Raw genomic sequence first — 23134 nt, forward strand, 5'->3', positions numbered from 1 at the left:
TTTATAAATAAACAAAATGTTTGTGTGTAAATAATTTCCCTCTTGGTGTTGAAACACATAATTAAAACAATTACTGGATAAGAAATGTATGAAACAACCATAAACTCATTGGTTTCCATATAATCACCGTTTCCAAGAGCCAGTTTTTAAAATGTTTTCTGCATGAATAAATGATGTTGCTCTGAATTACATTCAGTAGATGAAGTGGCTTCATCACAGCAGATCAACGGTTCTGCAAATATTTATCATTTTGAATCTGTTCTTCAACCATCGGACCGGAGCAAAGTGTTATTTTACCCGGCTTTACAACGGCCACTGTGGATGCTAACATTAGCATTAGCTGCTACATGCTTAGCATTGAGATGCTATTTTAAGCTAGGCTAACTCCTTGGTGTTTTCCAGCGCCCAATCAGATCGTTCAGAAGCAGAAATGAACCTGCAGCTCTGCTGTTAGCGAATGTAGCTGTGCATCAGATTTTAGGGACGTACCAGAAACACACGACTTCAAAGGTTCCAGCAAGAACCTTCTTTTTTAATTAAATGTGATTAAAATGTTTAAAACATGAAAATCTACTTAATTAATTCATTGAAATCAATTTATTGAAGTATAATAGAATACATTTATATTTACAATATATTTAAAATGTTACTGTGTAATAAAGTCACAGTTCAGTTTGTGGAGCTAAAAACAAATTTGATTAAAATCTGACATAATTCAAAGACTTTGGCAACATAAAAACAAACGTTCAGTTTGTTTAGTTGATTTGGACTGAAAGTAAAAAAAGTTGTTGACTGGATTTGATCACAGTTTGAATGTTCTGGACCATCTGATGTGACGATATTAAAATATCTGTAATTAATTGATAAAGCTCCAGTGGAAACATTTTCAGGAAACCTGGCATCGAGTCGATAACGTTACAGCAACCTCTCCTCCTGAACGAGAGACGATCATTTCCTGTCACACCTGCTCTCCAACTCGGCTCCTCGCACATGAAACTAAACAAAACAGAAATTATTTTAATATTTGCAATAAAAACCCATATTTTCTGTCGTCTGGAGGAGATCTGAAGCTGAGCATGTTTTCTGAAAGGTTGTTTTTTTCTTCCCCTCGTTACTCTGACCTGCAGCTCCTGCTGAGTCAGCAGGTCCAGCAGCTGCACGCATTCCCTGCACCTGCATGTGAAGGCGTCGCTCAGGAACAAGCTCCATTCTTCACAGCAGAGACGCAGCTCCAGTGTTTCTGAGGAAATCCCTTTGATTTGTTGCAGCCGTTTGCCGCGATCGGACCGGCGGCTGATGCAATCCGGTGAGACGCGGCGCGTCTGACAGCCGTTCATTAGACCGGGTCGAGTCAACAGCAGCGCATCAAAGCTTCCACCCAGAAGAAAGAAAACTTTCCCTCCGCTCATTATTTATCGCCTCATCAACTAATGACGGCTGAAGTTAAGAGCAGAATTTACTAAATTACACAGAGTTAAAAGTTGATCTGTTGCATTATGGGTAAGCAACAAAAAGCTTTTCTGAACGTTTAAAAATGCAGAAAATAAAGCAAATGAAACTTTGTTGGTTTCAAAACAAACAAATCACAAATATCTTAACAATAATGCATAAAACACCAGGAGAGATTATTAAGAACTGATTATTAAGAACTGATGATAAAAGATGTTTTAAACTGTTCGCTTCATTTTAAATCAATCTAAAACTAAAACTCTTTCCACATCAATGTGGAAGATAAAAAAATCATTTCTGCCTTAAAAATGACAAAACTAAATGAAAACACACAACAGTGTCCTGTAAAAGAAACGATGAAGAAATGAATATTATCATTCCTGCTGCTCTGTCACATTAAATCCACTGAAGTTTGATGAGATTAAAAGGGTCTGAATATTTATGAGATATTGGAATGAAACCTCAGCAGATGATGGACGTAACATCCAGGATCCGTGTTTTTTTTGCTCTCTAGTTTCATCTGTAATATTCGCTTCCCTCCGGCAGGTCGGCCATTTTGAACGGTGTCGTGTTTGTTCACTCACGATGAACCCCGGCGCGCAGACGCAGGCTCCGCTCACGCCGTCGCAGTCGGCTCCGTTGGCGCAGTCGCACGGCTCCTTGCAGCCGTCGCCATAGTACCCGGCGGGGCAGGTCTCGTTGCAGTAAAGCCCCGCCCATCCGGCGGCGCAGGTGCATTCCCCGGACAGCGGGTGGCAGCTGGGGGGCAACGGGGAAGAGGCTCTTAGACCAGGGCTGCACAAACATTTCACATGAAGGGCGACGACTGCCAAGTTAAAATGATTAAAAACAGACACATAAAAAAGTTTTTGGGTAAATTATCAACATTAAATACAGGAAACAAAAAATAAAAACAAACCCAAAATGGACCAAAAAGTGAAAAATGAAGCCAAAGCTGAAACTTTGCCTTCAATAAAAACAAATGAAATGAGAAACATTTTGATGAAACTCGCAGAAATAATCAGTTTCAGCTGCAGCAGAACGAGCCGCTGCGTTTGTTTTATAACCTCATTATTTCGCCCAGTTTAATCTGTGGAGTAAAAGTTACTGGATGCAATTAAGTTATTTTATTTATCAATTAATGAATAATGATTAATCACATAATTGGCACATGCAACAGATTTCTTAATTTTTTTTATACCATATTAGAAAAACATTAAAATATGCAAATGTGCCCTTTTAATAAGAAAATGAATCATTTTTGATTAAAATCTGTATATTTTTGTGCAATTGAGCTTCATTCCTGCTTTCAGAGGCTGTGTGCTCCAGTTAACGATTAATCGATTAATAAATTAGGACAGGTTACTTAATTGATGGTTTCAGCCTCACTTTTCAATTGAAATGAAAGTAAAATTGTAGTTGATAAAAGATAAATATTTTATGTTATTGCTCAAGTTTTCTTCATTTTTATTCAATTTGCCTCATTTCACAGTAATTTGTTTTCGGCGCTTCGTCAGCAGCAGTCGGTGGGCCGCACAGAATCTCTCCGAGGGCCGCAAATGGCCCGAGGACCTCACTTTGAACATCCCAGCCTCAGTAAAACCTGAGGAAGCACGAGGAGTGGAACGTGCTGTTTGCCCCACCTGAGCGTGTTGTTGCCCTTGCAGGGGCAGATCTTGTCGCAGAGCAGTCCGTAGAGGCCGGCGGGGCAGAACCGGTCCTGGCAGCTGGGGCCCTTGAAGCCCTCGCTGCAGAGACACGCCCCGTTGATGTGGTAGCACCGGGCCCGGTTCAGGCAGTCGCACTTATGGGCGCACTGCGGGCCGTACGTTCCCACGGGACATTCCTCCTGGCACCTGGACAGGAACAGGAAGTTACATCATCCTGCTGCCCTGGTTACCAGGTTTCATTTTTAATCCAACAAACGTTTCCATCTGTCTGTCTTCAAAAATATTTATTTACACTTTTACATCTCGGTTTTATAAAATTCATTTATCTTAATTCATTGAACCTTAAAACACTGAAGTTAATGAAAATAAATAAAAATGGAAAAAAAAATAAAAAAAATACTAAAAATAAAATAAAAAACTAAATAAATAAATAAAATGCACATATATATCCAAAATAAGAAAATAAATAGTATAATAATAATCCAAATAAAAAAAAAGATGCTTAAAAAATTATCAGATAAAACAACATGCAGCACGAGAAACTAAACAAAACATCAAACGTAATGGCAGAATTAAAATGAAATAAAATTTATGAAAGTAAATTAAAACCTGAAGCTAAAATAAAGTTTTAAAATATAAAGAACATTTATAAAAGAAAAACATAAAATATTCAAAAGTTGAAAAGAATAAAATAAAATGAACCAGAATAAAATAAAAAAATGGAAAAATAAGTAAGATACTAAAATACAACAATAAGAAAATAAAAAAAATAAAAACTCTAAATAATTTTTAGAAATATAAAAATAAATGTAAACAAAGTGCTGAATTAAAAATCTTAAAAGTGAATAATTTCTCCATGCTTTTTGATATTTAATAAACAGAAACCAGTCAGAACCAGTGGAGGTCCAGTTTATGGCTGATGAATCAGATTATTGTTGATTTATTTTGTTTTCTGGAAATGAAAGCAGCTGTTTGCCTCCAGATGTTTCTGCTTCAGATCCTCCTGCAGCCGCAAGCCGACGGCAACGCGTTTGACTTGCAGATGCCTTGTTGGGAGCTTTATTAGACACGGCGTTATTAAATGACTGCGGTCGACAAGGCGGCGGCGGCGCCGTAAATCCTCCTTTATGAAGGCTTTTATTGGAAGAGTTGCCGAGCGGCGTAAATCCAGCTGCAGGATCAGCGAGGAGGAAGCAGTCTGCGCTGCCGGGAAAACCTTTTGTTGTGTTTATTAGCCTGCACTCAGTGATATTAACGAGGTCTTGAAAATAATGGAAACACCTGCCAGAGGAACATGATGGCAGATAATCAGTTAATGTTTTAATTCAACGTTTCATTCAGGAGTCGGAATAAACTGGAGAAATCCTCCTGCTTCCTTCCAGAGTTCCTGATAAACTTTCAGGACTTCCACTGAAAAACCTCCGTTGGCGGATTTGGTTGGAGGACAGCAGCGCCACGGCGACGGGACTCGGACCTCAGACTCCAGCAGAGGTCCGACTCCAGGCACCCAAAGACTTGGATGACTCAGCAGTCGCCGGGCGGATCAGAGAAGGTCCAGAACCGAGTCCAGAGACGCTGAGGGAGTTCAGAGTCTCATCATCAACTCCTCCTGTTAGACCCGGTTCCACTAGAACCAGAACATCTGCTCCACCTCCAGCTGCTGTGGTTCTGAGTCAAACCAACCTGTTCCCCTCCTGGCCTGTGGGGGCGCTGCACCAAGAACAACTGAAGACGCTGAGAGCAACTTCCTGTTTCACCAGATGAAACAAGATGGAGGCATCAGAGTTTAGTGATTTCTCTTTAGTCTTTGGCTGAAGAGCAGGAGCCATTTCTGCTGCTAGCGCTAGGCTAGCATGTTAGCTTAGATTGGATTTACCCAGAATGCCCTGCAATGAAGTCCGCTTCCTGCTTTTGGAGCGGTCTCCGGTCCGCTTGGCTTTCACATTCAAACTGAACCCAGACTAAGGTCTGGAGGACCAGAGGACCAGAGGTCAGAGGTCGATTAGCATTCACACCAACTGGACCAGACTTTGACTAGGCAGATGGACTGGAGTTGGATTAAGGTGGACTGAACAGAGCCGGAGGGAATGATGCCGCCTTAAAAAGCTCAAGAACCTGTTAGAGAAAGCCGGTTCTGTTCTGTGGGTCATAATATAAAAACATGATGGACATGAAGGAGCGAGTCTTCAGTCAGAAGCGTCTGCAGACTCTGTCCTACAGACTGCTACAGCAGCAGACATCAGCCTCAACAAGAACACCCAAATCCCACTTTTGGTTAATGGATGATTTTTTAAATTAAGTTTGTTACAGAATTAAATATTTTTAGTACAGAAACAAAAATAAACACTAAAAAATCTGATTTTACACCGAAAAGAAAAAAAGAGATAAAAATCTGAATAATGAACAGATCTAACAATAAATGTTAGGAGTGGGAAGAATCGTCCTTCAAACATTCATTTATTATTCAGAGGCTGATGAATGAGGCTGCTGCTGAACCGGCCGGCCCGGTGTCACTCTGCCCCTCAGGAGGTCAACAGGCTCAGCGTTGAACCCACAACCCCAAAGGCAGCAGAGTTTCTGAAAGAGGCGGCCGAGTCCGGCCCGCTGCATTCTTCACACGTCCAGCAGCAGAAACCATTAAGAAACAGACAAATCACTCAATTAAAGCGGCGCGGTGAGGACTTCTGTTGAGCGTCACGTTTAAATCACGGCGACTCTTATCTGGGATAATTCCATTAGAACCCGGACGAGAGGACGAGAAGGCAGTCTGGGAATTATTCCATGTAGGCTAATTCAGCTGTCTGGAGCCGGATGGATGGAAGTCATTTGGCTGGAATGAGAATAATGATTGTGGTGGAGGAAGATGGAGGCCGCAGGATGGAAGGGTTATAGCCGGGGAGTCCAAGCTGCGGGTCGGGGGCCATTTTCAGCCCCCAGGCCGACTTTCTACGTCCTGATGCAAATGGAGACGTTTTATATTTAATCACTGCAGACATTTCATACCAAATAAAGTGGCTTATATCTGATGACTTCCACTGCAAAGCGGACTTTGATGAACCAAACTCTGCTAAAATGGCTTCAGTGAAAACAGACACTGAACCAATTCCAGCTTTTACTGCCGAGACAAAGAAATTCAATCCAGTCCAGAAAAACTTACAAAATGGATTACCTTTCTTTTTTTTTTTATTAAGGCAAATGGGCAGACTTCTCACTGAGCTTCAGATCTGCACTGATTATCGTCTTCTTCCTACTTTAAGTAACTTACAGGAAGTGAGGAGGGTGCAGCCGCTAATCCGCTAATGCACTAATAGCAGGGCTAACTTCCCTTTAGCAGTTTAGCTAAGTTTGAAAATGTTTAGCAAACTGAACTTTCCTTGATTTAGTAACATTGAATAAATTCATAAACTAAATTAAACACAAGACAACAAGATTGAAACAAATACAACAGCTGAGGGATTACAGAACATCTAATTATCTTGTCAAAGTTAAACTGTTGCTCAAGCAGAGATGAAGTTAGCACTTTAGCATTAGCGTCCCCTAAACACCGTGATGGTGTAGCGCTGTAGCATTAGCGTCCCCTAAACACCGTGATGGTGTAGCGCTTTAGCATTAGCGTCCCCTAAACACCATGATGGTGTAGCAGTTTAGCATTAGCGTCCCCTAAACACCGTGATGGTGTAGCAGTTTAGCATTAGCATCCCCTAAACACCGTGATGGTGTAGCGCTTTAGCATTACCATCCCCTAAACACTGTGATGGTGTAGCAGTTTAGCATTAGCATCCCCTAAACACCGTGATGGTGTAGCAGTTTAGCATTAGCGTCCCCTAAACATCGTGATGGTGTAGCAGTTTAGCATTAGCATAGCCTAAACACCATGATGGTGTAGCAGTTTAGCATTAGCGTCCCCTAAACACCGTGATGGTGTAGCAGTTTAGCATTAGCGTCCCCTAAACACCGTGATGGTGTAGCAGTTTAGCATTAGCGTCCCCTAAACACCGTGATGGTGTAGCAGTTTAGCATTAGCGTCCCCTAAACACCGTGATGGTGTAGCAGTTTAGCATTAGCGTCCCCTAAACATCGTGATGGTGTAGCAGTTTAGCATTAGCGTCCCCTAAACACCGTGATGGTGTAGCAGTTTAGCATTAGCGTCCCCTAAACACCGTGATGGTGTAGCAGTTTAGCATTAGCGTCCCCTAAACATCGTGATGGTGTAGCGCTTTAGCATTAGCATTGCCTAAACACCGTAATGGTGTAGCAGTTTAGCATTAGCGTCCCCTAAACACCGTGATGGTGTAGCAGTTTAGCATTAGCGTCCCCTAAACATCGTGATGGTGTAGCGCTTTAGCATTAGCATTGCCTAAACACCGTAATGGTGTAGCAGTTTAGCATTAGCGTCCCTTGACTGCACATTGGATGCTCCTATTTTGTGGCGCAGGAAGCAGTCTACGCTGCCGGGACATTTCATTTCGCTTCTCCTCTTAGATCCACACTTGTACATTTGATTTCATACCAGGTAAAAATGTGATGTTTTTGCCCAGTTGGGGGCACCAGTGGGTCCTGAGCTGCAGGTAGCTCACCTCTCTCCGATGTAGCCGGCGGTGCACTGACACACGCCGCTGATGTGGTCACACAGGCCTCCGTTCTGACACGTGCATTCCTCGGAGCAGTTGGTGCCGAACCAGCCGAAGGGGCACGGCTGGGCGCAGACCGGACCCTGACGGAGAGAGGAGCGGGTCAGAACAAACTCACTTTCTACTCTCTGCACATTTTATGGAAAATAAAGTATTATATGGGTCTAGCCGTATTCATAATTTGACCGATGATATTTCACCAAAGTCACTAATTATCTGGCACAAACGTAAATGATTTGTTTTTGCGTAATTCATTGCTAACGGATCGAGCTTCAGCTGTTGGACAGATGGATCCACATCGGACTCTAGAAAACTTTGAGCGGAAAGCCATGACTGCAAGGCTTCCAGGTTCCCAAAGCATCATACCTCCACCACCTTGTACATGGTTTCCAGATGCAGCTCTGGTAAGCTAACTCCTGCTATCCGCCATCTTGTTTCTGGAGAGAAGCGGCGTTCAAGCAGCCATGCTGGTTCAGGTCAGGCACTTTCTGCCTCTTCTTCTCTGCTGCTGCATTTTACATTCTGCTAAATCACACGCTGCTGCTAATCTCAGCCCAGATCTACAGAACGGATTATGTTTTAGTTTACTGTGACACTAAAGGTGTTCCATACAGTTTGGTGTCGCTCGGCTTTTCTCTGTTTTGTGCAGCGAGAATGTTTCTGATGGTTTGCGGCGTGGCGTGTGGCGTGGCGTGGCGTGTGGTGAGGCGTGTGGTGAGGCGTGCAGCATGGCGTGTGGTGAGGCGTGCAGCATGGCGTGTGGTGAGGCGTGCAGCATGGCGTGTGGCGTGGCGTGTGGCGTGGGGTGAGGCGTGCAGCATGGCGTGTGGCGTGGCGTGCGGCGTGGCGTGTGGCGTGGCGTGTGGCGTGGCGTGTGGCGTGGGGTGAGGCGTGCAGCATGGTGTGCGGCGTGGTGTGTGGCGTGGTGTGTGGCGTGGTGTGTGGCGTGGGGTGAGGCGTGCAGCATGGTGTGCGGCGTGGTGTGTGGCGTGGTGTGTGGCGTGGTGTGTGGCGTGGGGTGAGGCGTGCAGCATGGTGTGCGGCGTGGTGTGTGGCGTGGTGTGTGGCGTGGGGTGAGGCGTGCAGCATGGTGTGTGGCGTGGTGTGTGGCGTGGGGTGAGGCGTGCAGCATGGTGTGCGGCGTGGTGTGTGGCGTGGCGTGTGGCGTGGCGTGTGGTGAGGCGTGTGGCGTGGTGTGAGGCGTGCAGCATGGCGTGTGGCGTGGTGTGGCGTGTGGTGAGGTGTGTGGTGAGGCGTGCAGCATGGCGTGTGGCGTGGCGTGGCGTGTGGTGAGGCGTGTGGTGAGGCGTGCAGCATGGCGTGTGGTGAGGCGTGCGGCGTGGCGTGTGGCGTGGTGTGTGGCGTGGGGTGAGGCGTGCAGCATGGCGTGTAGCGTGGTGTGCGGCGTGGCGTGTGGCGTGGTGTGTGGCGTGGGGTGAGGCGTGCAGCATGGTGTGCGGCGTGGTGTGTGGCGTGGCGTGTGGCGTGGCGTGTGGTGAGGCGTGTGGCGTGGCGTGCAGCATGGCGTGTGGCGTGGTGTGTGGCGTGGCGTGTGGCGTGGCGTGTGGTGAGGCGTGTGGCGTGGTGTGCGGCGTGGCGTGTGGCGCGGCGTGTGGTGAGGCGTGTGGCGTGGCGTGTGGCGTAGCGTGCGGCGAGGCGTGCGGGCCGTACCATCCAGCCGGGCGGGCAGCAGCATTCCCCGGTCACATGATGGCAGGTTCCTCCGTTCTGACAGGAGCAGCGCTGCTCGCACATGGAGCCGTGTTTACCTGGAGGACAGGGCTCCTCACAGCTGCAGGAGACAAACAGAAACATCTTCATCTGCAGCAACGCAGCAGGGGAAAGATGCTGACTTCATCCGCTCACACAAAAATTATTATTTACATATTTCAGCAGCATAAGACAGCAGGAGAAAGATTTCCCCCTACCGAACCTCAATCTGAAAATTAGCATAAATTCCTTCCCATATCTTCATCATATATTGTTTTCCTGGGGAAAAGTTGCATGAAGACACAAATTAATGTCTCAATGCGACAAAAAAATGTTAAAAATCTAGAATAAAAGCTTCCAGATTCTCTTTCCTCTCTATTGTGCTTTTTAAAATCACACTCTATTTTTATAAAACATTTCAAAAAGTGTTTTACATCAACAACTGTGAACCAGCAACAAACATAACATTTTATCATAGAAATCATCGGATATGATGATCCATGTTCCAGTTACTGTTAATCAAAGGCAGCTGTGGGTTTTCAGCTTTGATTTAAAGGAACTCAGCAGCTGCGTTTCCATAACTAATGTCCCCAAAACATGAAAAATCATATATGAAAAAGTTTGTTTGCGCAATAATTCATTAAAAAACACACAGAGCCATGATCCTCCAACTACTTCCTGTTGTCTTTGTCATTTCTGCCAGTAGTAATTTTGATACTGATGTCACATCCTGGATTATTCTGAGTTTTTTTGGTGTTTTGATTCTGGTTTCTTTATTATTCTGTTTCTTTGATCAGATCAGCCTTGATGCTGTTTTACCTTTGTTCAGTTCTTCTTCTGGTGATTCTAGTTTGTTTATTTCATTTCATTTCCAGTGATGCTCTTTGTGCTTCTCTGGTGTTTTTTGTTCTCCTCTGGTTCCCTGAACTCCCTGTGATTTTTAGTTTCATCTTTAAAGAAGCTCCCAGCTCATTTTACTCCATCTGACAAACACCAAGACGAGCAAAAAACTTTTATCAAACAAAAAAGTGTTTTAAATAGCTGTTTCCATTAAACAGATTTATTTTTTGATTCCAGTTCAGTCGTTATGTCGATGGAAATTCAGCTGATGCTTCGTCTGTTTTGCAGTTTTCTGGGAGTTTGTTCCAGATTTGTGGTGCATAGAAGCTGAATCCTCCCTGATTGACCAGAACCAGAAAACTGATCCAGCTGCTGCAGCAGCAGCAGTTAGCTAACCCTACCCCAACCCTAACCCTAACCCTAACCCTAACCCTAAGCCAGTGATTTCTAAGCTAACAGTCGTATTTATTTGGTGAATTACTGTGTTTAGTTTCAGTCTGGGTTCTGGTGGAGCCACTCACAAGCTGCCGGTGTAGCCGGGCGCGCAGAGGCACTTCCCGCTCTGGTGGTGGCAGGTGGCGCCGTTGAGGCACTGGCACTCCTGCATGCAGTCTTTGCCGTAGAGGTTGTGGTGGCAGTGCTCCTCGCAGCGCCAGCCCTGGAAGCCGTCGGTGCAGACGCAGGCGCCCGTTATGGGGTTGCATTTGGCGCCGTTGCGGCACTGGCAGCGGTTGGTGCAGTGGGGGCCCCAGAAGTCGCTCTCACAGCCTGAAGAGAGGAAGAGAAGGTAAAAACCAAACACTGCCAAACAGGTGGAGAATGTGAACTTTGAACTGTCAGAATCAAATGTAGTTCAGAATGTCAACAATATTTACATTTTGGAAAATCAAAACTCAGCAGGATATCAAGAAAACTGTTGATTCTTTAATTTAGTTTATTTGTAACAGAAAGTTCAATGTTTATTGTTTGAGAATTATAAATAATTATGTTTGAGTTGATATTTTGACAGTTTGGTCTAAAAACATTTTTGTTCTCGCTGTAAATCTTAAAGTTGCCTGTTAATTGAAAACAGTGAAGCTTGTTTGTTTGCTGCAGGTTTTGACAAATCTTCACACTGTGAGGTTTTTAACGCAGCTTCTCATCAAGCTGAGCTCCGTTCAAATCTCCTGCACACATTTCCTTGCTCTTAATTAATATTTCATAAAGGAATTTGGCTAATTATTACAGCTGATGAGACAAATTGTTTTCATGTCATGAAGGAGATTAAAATGAACCGGGGAGGCGGGAGCTTAAATTTATCCGCTTCTCTGCTAATTGGTTGTTTATGGATGTTTACGTCTTAAACAGCAGAAATATTTCCATATATGTCTAACGGCTTTCCTCCTGGAAAATGTCCAAACGTCGCCTGCCGGCTCCGCCACTGAGACGTTTCTCCTCTGATCCAGAACCGCCTGAGGTTCTGATCTCAATGACAAACATCAGAACACAAATAATCAGAACAGCAGCAGCAGCAGCAGGTCCAGATGGCGTCGTCAGGCATGTTTAGGTCGTCAATGATCACATGTAGCAAAAACCATCAAAAAGTGGAACAAAAATCAAAATAAATTCAAAGTTTTCTTTCTGAATCTGAAAATGAAAACCCAGATCCGCCTGATGAAATGATTGGAACAGTTTTCATGTCCGTCATGATGACAGCTCTCTGGACCTGCTTGAGCATTCGCTCCACATTTCCCTCTGATGTTAAAGAGGACAAACGTCTCCGCCGCCTGTGTTTAGCATTCAGGTTTGAATTAGCTGCAGACTGCAGGAATCATCTGGGAGAATTAAATGTGACCTCTGCTGCTGAGGAGGAACCGTCTGCTCCAACTCTGATTGCTCCTTCATCCTGGGTGGAAACTCTCCTCTTCCTCAGATGAGCAGCAGCAGGTTATTTTGGATTAAGTTGGATCAACAGGAGGTTTATTCTGCTGGCTGAAGCTGAAGCAGAGCCGAGTGGAGACAAACTGTTCGACATGCAGCTCTGATGGATCTGCATCAGATCTTCCTCTTCACTCAGAAACTCTCTGGCTCTCAGACATGAGGACAGATGCAGATTCAGACTCTTATCGGCTTTAGAGACGCTTCACTCCGCCGCCGCAGCGAACAGACTCCTCAGATTTGTAGGGAGAAAACGAATCGAGGAGAAGAAAGATGGGAAACATGTTTCTGATCGGAGATCTGAGGGGCGGAGGCAGGAAGTGGCTGCTTCATCCATAAAACACTCGCGGTTTTCTGCTCTCAGTTTGGTGATGGGATGCTTTCCTCCAAGCTGCTCCCAATATTTACTTTACAGAAATCGTACAGTGAGGTGATGAATCATGGAAATATTCCAGAACCCGATGGGAAGCTAATGGGACGGAAAAAACATATTATTGTGTTTTATCTGAGAAAAGCACTTCTATGTTTGATGTATGATTATATGCTGAGCGCAGGGACTCTGAGTGAGCGGCCATTTGTTAGGAGGAAAACCCGGGAAACGTTGTGACCAGCGGCAGGATGAATGGAGAAGGCGATGGTTTTTTCTGGAGTCACGGTGGCGCTTTCACAGATATCCTAACGCTAAATGTTTCATCAGGACTGTGGTGGACAGAGCAGACAACGCATTCATCACATCAACACTCCTCCTTTTCAATCTTTCCCTAATTCACTTCCTCCTGTCCGCCGTTTCCTCCTCCCGTCCTTCTCTCCAAGACTCAGAGTTTCTGCTCACTTCCTCTAACTAGTGAGCCGGCACAGTCAAATCCTTTATCCTCACACCGCCTCAATTATTCAGCAGCAAAGAGTCCAAATCAAGTGACTAATGACTTTGATCAAGAGTAGCTCGCTGGCACTAAGGAGAACTTTCTGCACTAAATTAAGAGCAGTATAATATGGGCTGGCAAAGGCCAACTGCTGCAGGATCATTTGGAGGTTTGTCCACAGCGGCTCTCACCTCTCAACGCCAATAAAAACCCACAAGCTGCTGATTCTCTCCGGTTTCTGAGAAAAGCGCCGCAGAGACCAGAACGCATCTCCGACCATCAGAGCTGCGTAAAATAACGACAGCAGAATAATTCACAGTAAAATAACTGGAGAGATGCACAGACAGAAACAAGCTGGTTTTGACCCAACCATGAACTCAAAAGTCTCATTTTCTCTGGTCAGTGAACGCATCTTAGTCCTTTCAGGCTGGATGTGAAAGACACACAGCTGATGAGGGGAGTGAAAGTTTCCTAGCATCGGTGATGATTGGGCATTTCACCCGGAAGCACTGAAACTTCAAACAAAATGTTGCAATCATAAAAAACAAGCAAAATGGAAAACTCCCTTCGCTAACGGGAAGTCCTCCAGACCACTAGGGGCAGTGGTCTGGAAGGGACAGCAGCATATTTACGCTGGCATTATTACAGACTCCAGACTCCCCCTAGTGGCCTGGAGGTCTTATGTTTGCAGAGCGAGTTCACGTCGTTCAGTGGTGGGAACATTTCAGCGCTAATAGCAGAGCTAAGTTTTTGTTTAGCACTTTAGCATCATTAGCTTCTGCTCAAAGCCGTTTTGGTGTCGCAGCAAAACGTTAGCAGAGCTAATGTTTATGATTACTGCTTTATGGTTAGCGTAGCTAGCTTTTCGGTTGCTGGCAATAAGCAGCTTTTTCCTTTTGCTTCCGTTTCCTGCAGCTGCAGCATTTTTTATTTGTATACATTTTTGATGTTTGTGTTTTATGGAGTTCGCATCATTCATGTGTTTTTATGCACATTTTCTCTTTGATCAACCTGAATGAGACTGATGTCTACGACTGATACAATGGCCTAGTCAAAGTACAGAACTAAGTTCCTGATTGAACTGAAGCAGCAGTGGAAGTTCCTCCATGACGGCGCCTGATAAACCCGACAGGAAGTGATAACTCAGCTGCTGGTTTCTGTAAACGCCTCAGACGGTGTGACTCTTTCCTCCATGTTTCGCTGCATGTTTGGAGGAAATAAAACATGTTCAGGAAGCTTGTAATCATCAGCGGTTCTGCCTGCTGGGCGGTGACCATCCCACCAACTGACAGGAGGCTGAAACCGAGCAGCATCAACGTCTGATCCAGACAACGCAGACAAACAAAACCCAGAGGAAGAGAAGGATGGATTTACAAAGGAGGAATGAAAGGAAAGCAGCCGTGAAGGTGAATAATGGACTCAGCAGGACGAACTGAAGACAATTAGAGACTTAAAGGTTCACAGGAGGAATGAAGTCCAGGACGAGTCGGAGCCGATTTCAGGTAAATCCAGATTTAAAGAGTCGCAGCGTTTTGCTTCTCCTGCAGGAAGGAAACTTCAGCAGCTCAGAGAGAAACGACTTCAAGAAATTAAAACTGCCGCTTTGTTGTTTTTACAGAAACAAACTGAAACTAATTCCTTCCTAACGTTGCAGTCAGCAGGACTTAAGGCGACGTGATGATCCTGTTTGGTTCTGATCCGTCCCATCACGACTCTGAAGGCTGAATCTGGACTTAATGCAGTTTGATCAGGAGGAGCTGCTGCTGCTGCTGCTTTTAATCAGGAAACGGCTGCAGAACCACGACTCCACCAATATCACTCATTTCTACTCATGCAGCGACTGAAAGCCTCGGTCAGGCCGGCCGCGTGTTCAGCGCCCAGCCTGGCGACTCTTGAGCCAGGAGCTGGAATCAAACCCGCAGGCCTCAGATCAACAAGATGGAATCATCAAACGTTCAGGTTTATTCTGCTGTCCGTGCTAAATGACATGCTACGTAGCGTTTCCTAAGGCATACCACAGGGCTGTGTGTTGGTTCACCTGACTCTCCTGTCTGTCTGTCATCGTTTCTTTTTGTGGAAACTTAACGCTCTGGGACAAAGTGGCAAAAGTCATAAAATATGAAATGACGGATTTGCTTTTAGAAATTCAGAACTCTGCTTCAGGCTACATTCTCACTCAGATCTGACTTTTTCAACGCAGTCTGATGGTTTCATGATCTGAGCTGCTTTCAGATCAATCGGAACTGAATGCGATAGTTTTCAGAGCGTCTGCAGCTGAACGCTCAGGTGGCATTTTCCGACAGACGGTGAGACTGGACGGAAACAACGCTGGAAACAATCACAGTGATGAAAGCAGACCGAGTCAGTGAACGCATCACATCCAAACAGGACCGGGTCAGAACCGGGTCAGAACCGGGTCAGAACCACTAAAGCTTGTTTGCTGTTAGCGGTTAGCTTTCTGACTGCTGTCGCTCTCAACAGCTTCAGAGTCGGCGGCCATCTTTACTGCCATGCAAAGAGCGCCACTGGAGGACGGCTACGTTCTTCTTCCTGGGTCGCTTTGGGTCGGAACCGTTCGCCCTGACGTCTGGTCTGATCAGGAGGAGGACCGTAGAAATAATTAGATTTCAGCAAAAAGTTACAATTTGAGCCTCAAGAGTAGCAGAAAAAGGTTTTTCTGCTTTTCTTCTGAATCATGTCAGTTTTGGTTCTCCATACAGAATGAACTTAAATAAATGTAATTAAATCAAAAGCAGATTTTTAAGAGTGAAATTTTGGAGCATTTCTTGTTCCTTCACTGATTAATGAGCGTTTGGGGTGAAATGAACCTCATTAGTTCATTTTCAGCTTTAAAAAACATTCAAATAAAAATCTAAATTTAGACGTTTATTTGATTTGTTTCCTTCTCGTTTGAAGCTGAAGAACAAACATGAAAAATGAGCAACAAAAATCTGAACTCAGTTCATTAACATTATTTTTACCATGTGGTGCATTTCTTTGTCCATTGCAGTTAGAATGACTTTAATGTTGACTCGAAGTCGTGTTTCTTGCTTCGTAGACATTTGACCTGCAGCAGGTTGTTTCCATCTTTACATGTTTCGTCACATTTCCAGGCAGCTGATCTCCACAGTTCAGGTGAGTTTTCTGGCGCTGCGACGTTTCTGGGGCCGAATGTTTCACCGATTCACCTGACATGGAAAACCTGCTTATGATGTGAGTCCATCTCATGTTCTGCAGCCGATTTGTCCTCTTTGCTTCATTTGCCTGATTTATTCAAGCAGACTAAATAAAAGCAGCTCTTTGCTCAATCCACACAAACTCACTTCAGAAGAGCAAAAGCTTGGAGGAAAATCCACTTTTTCACCCATTTGACCTTTTTAACTTCACTGAGTCGCAAAACGAAGTTCGTATTAAAGTTTTTGCTTTAATATTTCACTAGTTTGAATTGTTCTTGGTAAAGTGCAGGGAGAATTGATGCTGTCATTAAATCCTGTTTCAATGGATTTCTTCCATCGTCCATGAAACAAAAGGAGCTGAAAGGTTTGATTAGTTTCACTGGACGAAGGTCCAGGAGCCAAAAATGGCCCCAAACAAACACACCACAGAATAAACCTCCTGCTGTAAATTTAATCCAGCCTCAGATTTAATCCCAGAAGCAGGATTACTGCAGCAGAGGCCCACAGCACCACACATCCTCCTCCTCACTCCATCATAAACACACTCTGTTTATGATAGAAAATGTTTTTACTGTAAACACTCCCAAACAACCTGCAGGGATCTCCTGGTTGCTATGGAGACCAGGTGATCCCCCCCCCCCGCCCTCTCTGTAAGCCCCGCCCTCTCTGTAAGCCCCGCCCTCTCTGTAAGCCCCGCCCCTTTATTTTGTTTAAATCATTTGGAAATCCTTCAGTTTCCCATAACATTTTATGTTATGCTTTTTAAAATGTCACCAAAAACAACACAACATGAATTTTGGCTGCAGCAAACAGAAAGTAAAGGCTGCAGCTAGCAGGCGGTTTCCTGCCTGTGGTAAGGCGCAGACTGTAGCCGGGTCGGGTCGCGACCTCAGGACTTATTCTGCAAAAGTGTTTCCAATTCCTCTAAGAGGAAAAACCACGTCAAGCCAAACATCGAGGAACGAATTTTGTATAAAAAGCGTCAGTGAAAATAAAGGATGTTCAGGTTTTCCTCCAGTTCAGAGCAGAACTGGAAATGAAGTTTCCCAGATTTTATTAAAGTTTGCAAAGCGTCCAGCCTCATCTCAGCGCTGATAGCCTCTCGCTGAAACGTCTGAATGAAGCATTAAGCAACATTAACGTCTGAAAGTCTCTGCAGACGAATCGCTGCTCCTCCTGCTGCGTCTTTGTTTTAAAGCCGAGTTAAAATCAGTTGAGCTTCAGAGCTTTTTGTTCCACCTGCACTTTTGCTGCCATTGTTCAGGTTGTCCTGCTCTTACATGCATGTCTTTTATTTCTGGACTTATCGATTCATTAGAGCTTCCTGTTTGTCTCCCTGCAGCACCATTAACGCTCCTCCGTCCCCGGCCTCTGAAAGGACGCGTCTCCGCACGTCTTTTATGTTCGCTCCTCTTCTTTTATCAATATTCATGTGCAATGAAGATATTTTTTCCTTTTTCCTTTAATGTTCCTCAGGTTGTTCAACCAGCGGACAGGAGAATGAAACATCGGCTCTTTATTAGAGTTTAGCTTCGGTTTACTTACAGATGTGTGAACATCTGGACCCACAAACAGAAACGTCACCCGAGATGCATGGAAGCAAAAATGATTCAAATAAATTCACCTTTTAATGCTGCAGTGGAATCTAACGCCGGCATCTTTAGAAACTTTAAACCTGGACTTCCTGTTTCCACGAGACATAAAATGATGCAACACAAACCCTGTTAGTGTATTCAAAATGAGAAAGACAAGAGAGCAGGTCAGTGACTGAGTGAAATGATGAAAACTGTTTGCTTTTTTCATCTTTTCTTGTTTCTCAAATCAAACTCATTTGTTCATTTTCAGTTTTATGCAGCAGCTTAAACTGCAAATACAACAGATTGAAATAAAGTTTCTCAGTTATAAATCTAAAGATTTATGTAAATTTTTCTCTTCCAGAAAAAATTAAGCTGCAAACTTTTCAAGAAACTCAGTTAATGATCATTATTTTTAATATTTGATTGATTGTTATAGTTTAGTTAGAAGTAAAAAGCATTTAGTAGACTAATAATTAAATGAATCCAGAGCTAGTGATTAGCTCTCATTGACAGAAAATCAGACTCATCAACATTCAGATTATTTATGGACGCTTCATTTTGCTGCGTTACAATCAGAACTGTCCTGTTGTTGGATTCTTCATGCTTTTTTAATTTCCAGCTCCACTTTACAGGAAGTCCTGCTGCGTCCGTCAGCCGCTGACAAATGAGTCAACAATGAGAAGCAGCAGGTGGGGGAGGGGCACTGGAGGTAACCGTGTCAACGCAGCTGAGTTATTAGGAGACAGATGACCCACATGCAAACAAGCAGGCTGCTGTTTAATTCACAGCCATTGATTTCCTTTTTCCAATTAATAATTGTAATTAGAGGCAGCATATTTCAGCCGGACGGTCGATGGCGCCGCGCCGCGCCGCCGGACAGCCGGGATGGATGACACACTTCCCCGCTGCCAGGCCTGGAGTGAGGCGTCAGTTTACTGTGACACTGACGTGTGTGTGTGTGTGTGTGTGTGTGTGTGTGTGTGTGTGATGGAGGTTTTCCTGTTAATGAGGCCATTTTCATGTCCAGATAATAAGCGGGGGAAGTGGCCGCGCGTTAATCAATGCTCAGGTCTGCGGGCAGCCGCCGCTTCAGGACACTGCGTGTTTTCTGCCGCTAAATAATTGCCGCCATTAGCGCTCGTCAACAACTTTTGGTGTGGGATGATGCATGAGATGAGACAAGCTTTCACTTCATCACTTAATGGTATCTGTGTGCGTTCGGCCCGCGCTTTCTTCTTGGGTAATTGTATTTTAATGATCTCTTTTTACGCAAACTTGGAGCATGAATCTGAGATCAGGTGTCATGGCTGCTGGCGTGCGGCTGTCCTCCCACCGACCCGCCCGAGAATCTGCAGAGGTGATGGTGTCATGCAGGAAGATGGGAAACTGAAGAAGGTTTAACACGGTTCCCTAAACCTTCTGGATCATAGAATGATTTAAAACAGAAGAAAGGAAACCAGGAAAATCTCTGAGCAAGAAAAATGATCAAAGAATCTCCAGACGAGAAAAAATGTTGAAACACTGAACTAATTAAAACCAGGAAAGACTGAAAACATTTCAGTCTGAACTAATGAAACAACCAGAGAGAAAAACATCCTCATCCCTACAGAACAACACGGTGGAGGCAGCATCATGCTGCGGGGATGGAGTCTGTCAGCTCTCTCCCTCCGTTTGACGAGTTTGGCTTCGAGAGAGAAAAGGTTTTTTTTCAGCAGGTTTTGTATCTTATTGCAACCAGATTGTTAATCAATCAATGAGTTTTGCAACTCACAGCGAGCAACTTTCTTCTTTCGCAGGTTTCGCATGTCGTTGGAAGGTTTTCTAATGAGAAACGTTCTCTTTAAAAAGATTTATTCTGAATTTATTTCCAGTGATTTTCTGTACTTCAGGAATCAAGTTCAAGCAGATTGTTTTCAGAGCTGAAATAAAAGCTGCTGTGAATCTTTACAGTCAACTGGTGAATAAATCCGAGAAGCAGCGAGTCGCTCTGCGTTCAGCTGCAGTCCTGCTCAACTTTCCTTCCAGCTCAATGTGAAGGAAGCTTTTGCTCTCATTCTGTTTCTGAGCGCGTCGCGTCCTGCAGGACAGCCGCTCCATAAAAGGGTCAGTCGAGTGTCATCGTAATTCCACGGCTGGAGTGGCTCTCCGTCCGGCTTCAGGGCATCGGCAGCAGACAACAGAGCGGCTCTCACGCGCCGGCCTTCACCGAGGTCAAGACCGCTTCAAGTGTGAAACGACCGCAGGAGAAGAAAGGAACCAGCGTGGCGGCCATTTTTACTCTCTTCTTCTCCCAGCAAATGTAAAGTGGAGAAAGAAGGCTGATGAATAATTCCAGTCCATTTTCAAAGTCAGAGGAGAAGAGAGGAGAGGAGAGGAGAGGAGAGGAGAGGAGAGGAGAGGAGAGGAGAGGAGAGGAGAGGAGAGGAGGAGAGGAGAGGAGAGGAGAGGAGAGGAGAGGAGAGGAGAGAGGGAGGCGAGGCCTCTTCAGCTGAAAGGCCGTAAACAAGCCCCTGTGGAAATAATCAGGAAGAAACGGAGAGGAAGATGAAGAAGATGAGGAAGAGGAGTGAACGCCGAGTGGTCGACCCGTTAGCTTCCTTAATAGCGTGTCCGTCATGAGTTTGGGCTCCCCAGCTGCAGGTGGAGGATGGGTAATGAAAAGGTTTCTGAGGTGACGAGGTGGCCCTTCCTCGCTCCTCTTCCTCTGAGACGCTGAAGATTGATGGAGGAAGAAGAGTTTGATAGGAAAACAACGGTCTGGTTTCAGAAACATAAACTGTGGCTTCATAATCAAACAGCTGCAGAGCGACAAACGGAAAACATTCTCTGAATCCGGCCATGTTTGGTCGCATTTTAATTGACAAAACATTTTCAATTCAGAGACAAGTCTTATTCTATCCAGTCTTATTCAGGAGCATCTGTAGAAATGTGGGAGCTGACATTAGCATTAGTTGCTACTATTTAGCAATGAGATGCTATTTTAGGCAGTAAAGAGGACATGGTCACTCCAGCTGCGGTGTGGCCTAGTCAAAGTCTGGGCTTAGACGTGACCTTCAACATGCAGTTCCTGCCAGAAAACCCTCAGATGTGTCTGAATTAAGCACATTCAGTAAAGTAGAGGAGGTCAAGGGTCATCCAGGTGAGGATGAGCAAACATTTTAACACTGACCTGCTTCCTGAACAGATGAAGGTTTGACAGTGAAATGCTGCCATGTGATGTCATCAGCTGGTTCTTATCAGACATGTTCCTGGTGCTGCTGCCTGACCTCTGATTAGCTCCTGCTGCTGAGGAGAGAGGTCAGAGGTCGCAGCTGAAGCCTCTGAAGGAAGTCGGGACTGAACGGTCCTCTGACCTTTGTGAAGACGCCCGACTCCAGCATAATGAACAGGATGAAGTTCCTCTCAGCTTCCGTCTGAAATGTTCATCTAAATTGTCAGAAAAGATTCTGACATTTGGGCCAAAACGCTTCAGGAATCAGTTGCTCTGCAATCAAAACCATTTCCGAAAAAGAAGCCGCAGAAATTCCTCCAAACACCCGCAGTGACATTTCAGGCTCTGTAATTCAGCCGACCGGCAGGAAACGCTGAAGGATCGTTTTTCTCCGACCCAGCAGGAGGAACCGGGCCTCCCAGAGCTGGTCTCTGTCGGATGCTGCGGTGAAATTTGATTAAAAAGTTTTGTTGGTAAATTAATTTTGAGCAAACACAGAGGGGGGGGAAAGGGAGAGCATGCTGATGCAGCTGCAGGCAGTAATTGGACTTGGCAACAGGGGGAACCTGGATGTTCTGCAGGTTCTGCTGAGTCCAGGTCCGTCTGGACGGATCAGGACCGCCAGCGCGGACGCTCAGAGGTCCTGGTCCGTTCATTAAAGTCTGATTGAAGATGTCTGTTTGCAGCCATTTTCAGGTGTGAGTGTAAACGTTGTGTTGGGGGCGTGGCCAGCCGTAGCTTGTTTGGATTTAAAGTGACAGAGGCCCTGAAACAGGAGAACTGAACTGGCTGAAATCTGATTATATAAGAATGATTTTGTGCATAAAATACTTTATAACCCCGATAGATCTATAACAACCTGTCAAATCGGTCAGCTTTAAAGCGACACTGATAGGCGATGAGATGCTAACGCTACAGGTGGAGCTACTCCACAGAACAAAATGCAAAGCTACAATGGGAGCTTTGCATCTTGGGAGCTTCATTTCCGCCAGTTCGCTTTAACCCAACTCCAGTCCATCTTTCTAGTCAAAGTCCAGTTCAGTTGGAGAGGTATAAAAGCTACTTGACCTCTGACCTCTGGTCCTCCAGACCTCAGATGGGGTCGATTTGAATGTGAAAGCCAAGCGGACCAGAGAGCGCTCCAAAAGCAGGAAGCGAACTACAGTGCAGGGCATTCTGGGTAAATCCAACCAAAGCTAACATGCTAGCCTAGCGCTAGCAGCAGAAATGGCTCCTGGTCTTCAGCCAAAGACTAAAGAGAAATCCTCCAACACTAAAATCTGACGCCTCCATCGTGTTTCATCTGGTGAAGAAGGAAGTTGCTCTCAGCGTCTTCAATGGTTCTTGGTGCAGCGCCCCACAGGCCAGAAGGGGAACAGGTTGCTTTGACTCAGAACCACAGCAGCTGGAGATGTTAAATGTTCTGGTCCAAAAAGAACTGGACTATCAGGAGGGAAACATCCTAAATGACTGCAGTGAACTTCCAGTCTGCTATAAACATGCCAGTTTCTTCTGAATGGGGTCCAAGAAGGGACAGAACCCCGGATGATCCAGATAATGGTGGCTGACCTCGCCGTTTCACTCGTCCAACGCAGGCAACAGGTCTGTCTGCCTAATGACGCTTGTGTTAATGAGCAGCGATGAAGAGGCGGGGAGGAAGAATCCAGATTAAACCAACGAAAACAGAGAGATAAAAACATCTTTGGGTTCAGTTGGATGTTTAACGGCGCGAGCGTCTCACAGCGTCTTAACGAGACAATTAAAACTCGCTTCAGAGAAGAAGACCTCGCCGCTCTGAGGACAGGATTTTTCCAGTCGTTGCTGAAAGTTTCATTTCCAGTGAGAGCAACAGAGAGGAGGTGAAAAGGTTTCCACTGGCTCTCATTAACCTCCCAGCCAGAACTGGACCGGGCTGGGGGTCGGCACAGGGTCTGGGAGAAATGCTGACTCCCTGATTTAAGACACAAGACAGAAGGAAACATCAGCAGGGACAATTTACTAAACGGAGAGCTGCAGCTAATGAAGGCTGTGATGCCAGGAAGAGGTAAAATCCAGTGGTCACTAAACATTAATTAATCACATCTTCATCA

General features: G+C 45.0%; 1 protein-coding gene across 1 annotated transcript in view; it reads right to left on the reverse strand.

Moving 5' to 3' along the window:
• Positions 1–667: 667 nt before the first annotated feature.
• The window catches only part of LOC129352199 (multiple epidermal growth factor-like domains protein 11), a 63498-nt gene continuing 41031 nt past the window's right edge, over positions 668–23134 (reverse strand). The window contains exons 7-12 of the mRNA XM_055021062.1: positions 10822–11068; positions 9422–9542; positions 7697–7833; positions 3093–3305; positions 2034–2208; positions 668–996 (exon numbers count right to left, since the gene is read on the reverse strand). Coding sequence (XP_054877037.1) covers positions 949–996; positions 2034–2208; positions 3093–3305; positions 7697–7833; positions 9422–9542; positions 10822–11068 — 941 coding nt within the window. The 3' untranslated portion in view covers positions 668–948. The remainder of the gene's footprint in view (positions 997–2033; positions 2209–3092; positions 3306–7696; positions 7834–9421; positions 9543–10821; positions 11069–23134) is intronic.

This window comes from Poeciliopsis prolifica, unplaced genomic scaffold (genome assembly GCF_027474105.1).
Source record: "Poeciliopsis prolifica strain line A6 unplaced genomic scaffold, Auburn_PproV2 SCAFFOLD073, whole genome shotgun sequence".
Classification (NCBI taxonomy): Eukaryota; Metazoa; Chordata; class Actinopteri; order Cyprinodontiformes; family Poeciliidae; genus Poeciliopsis; species Poeciliopsis prolifica.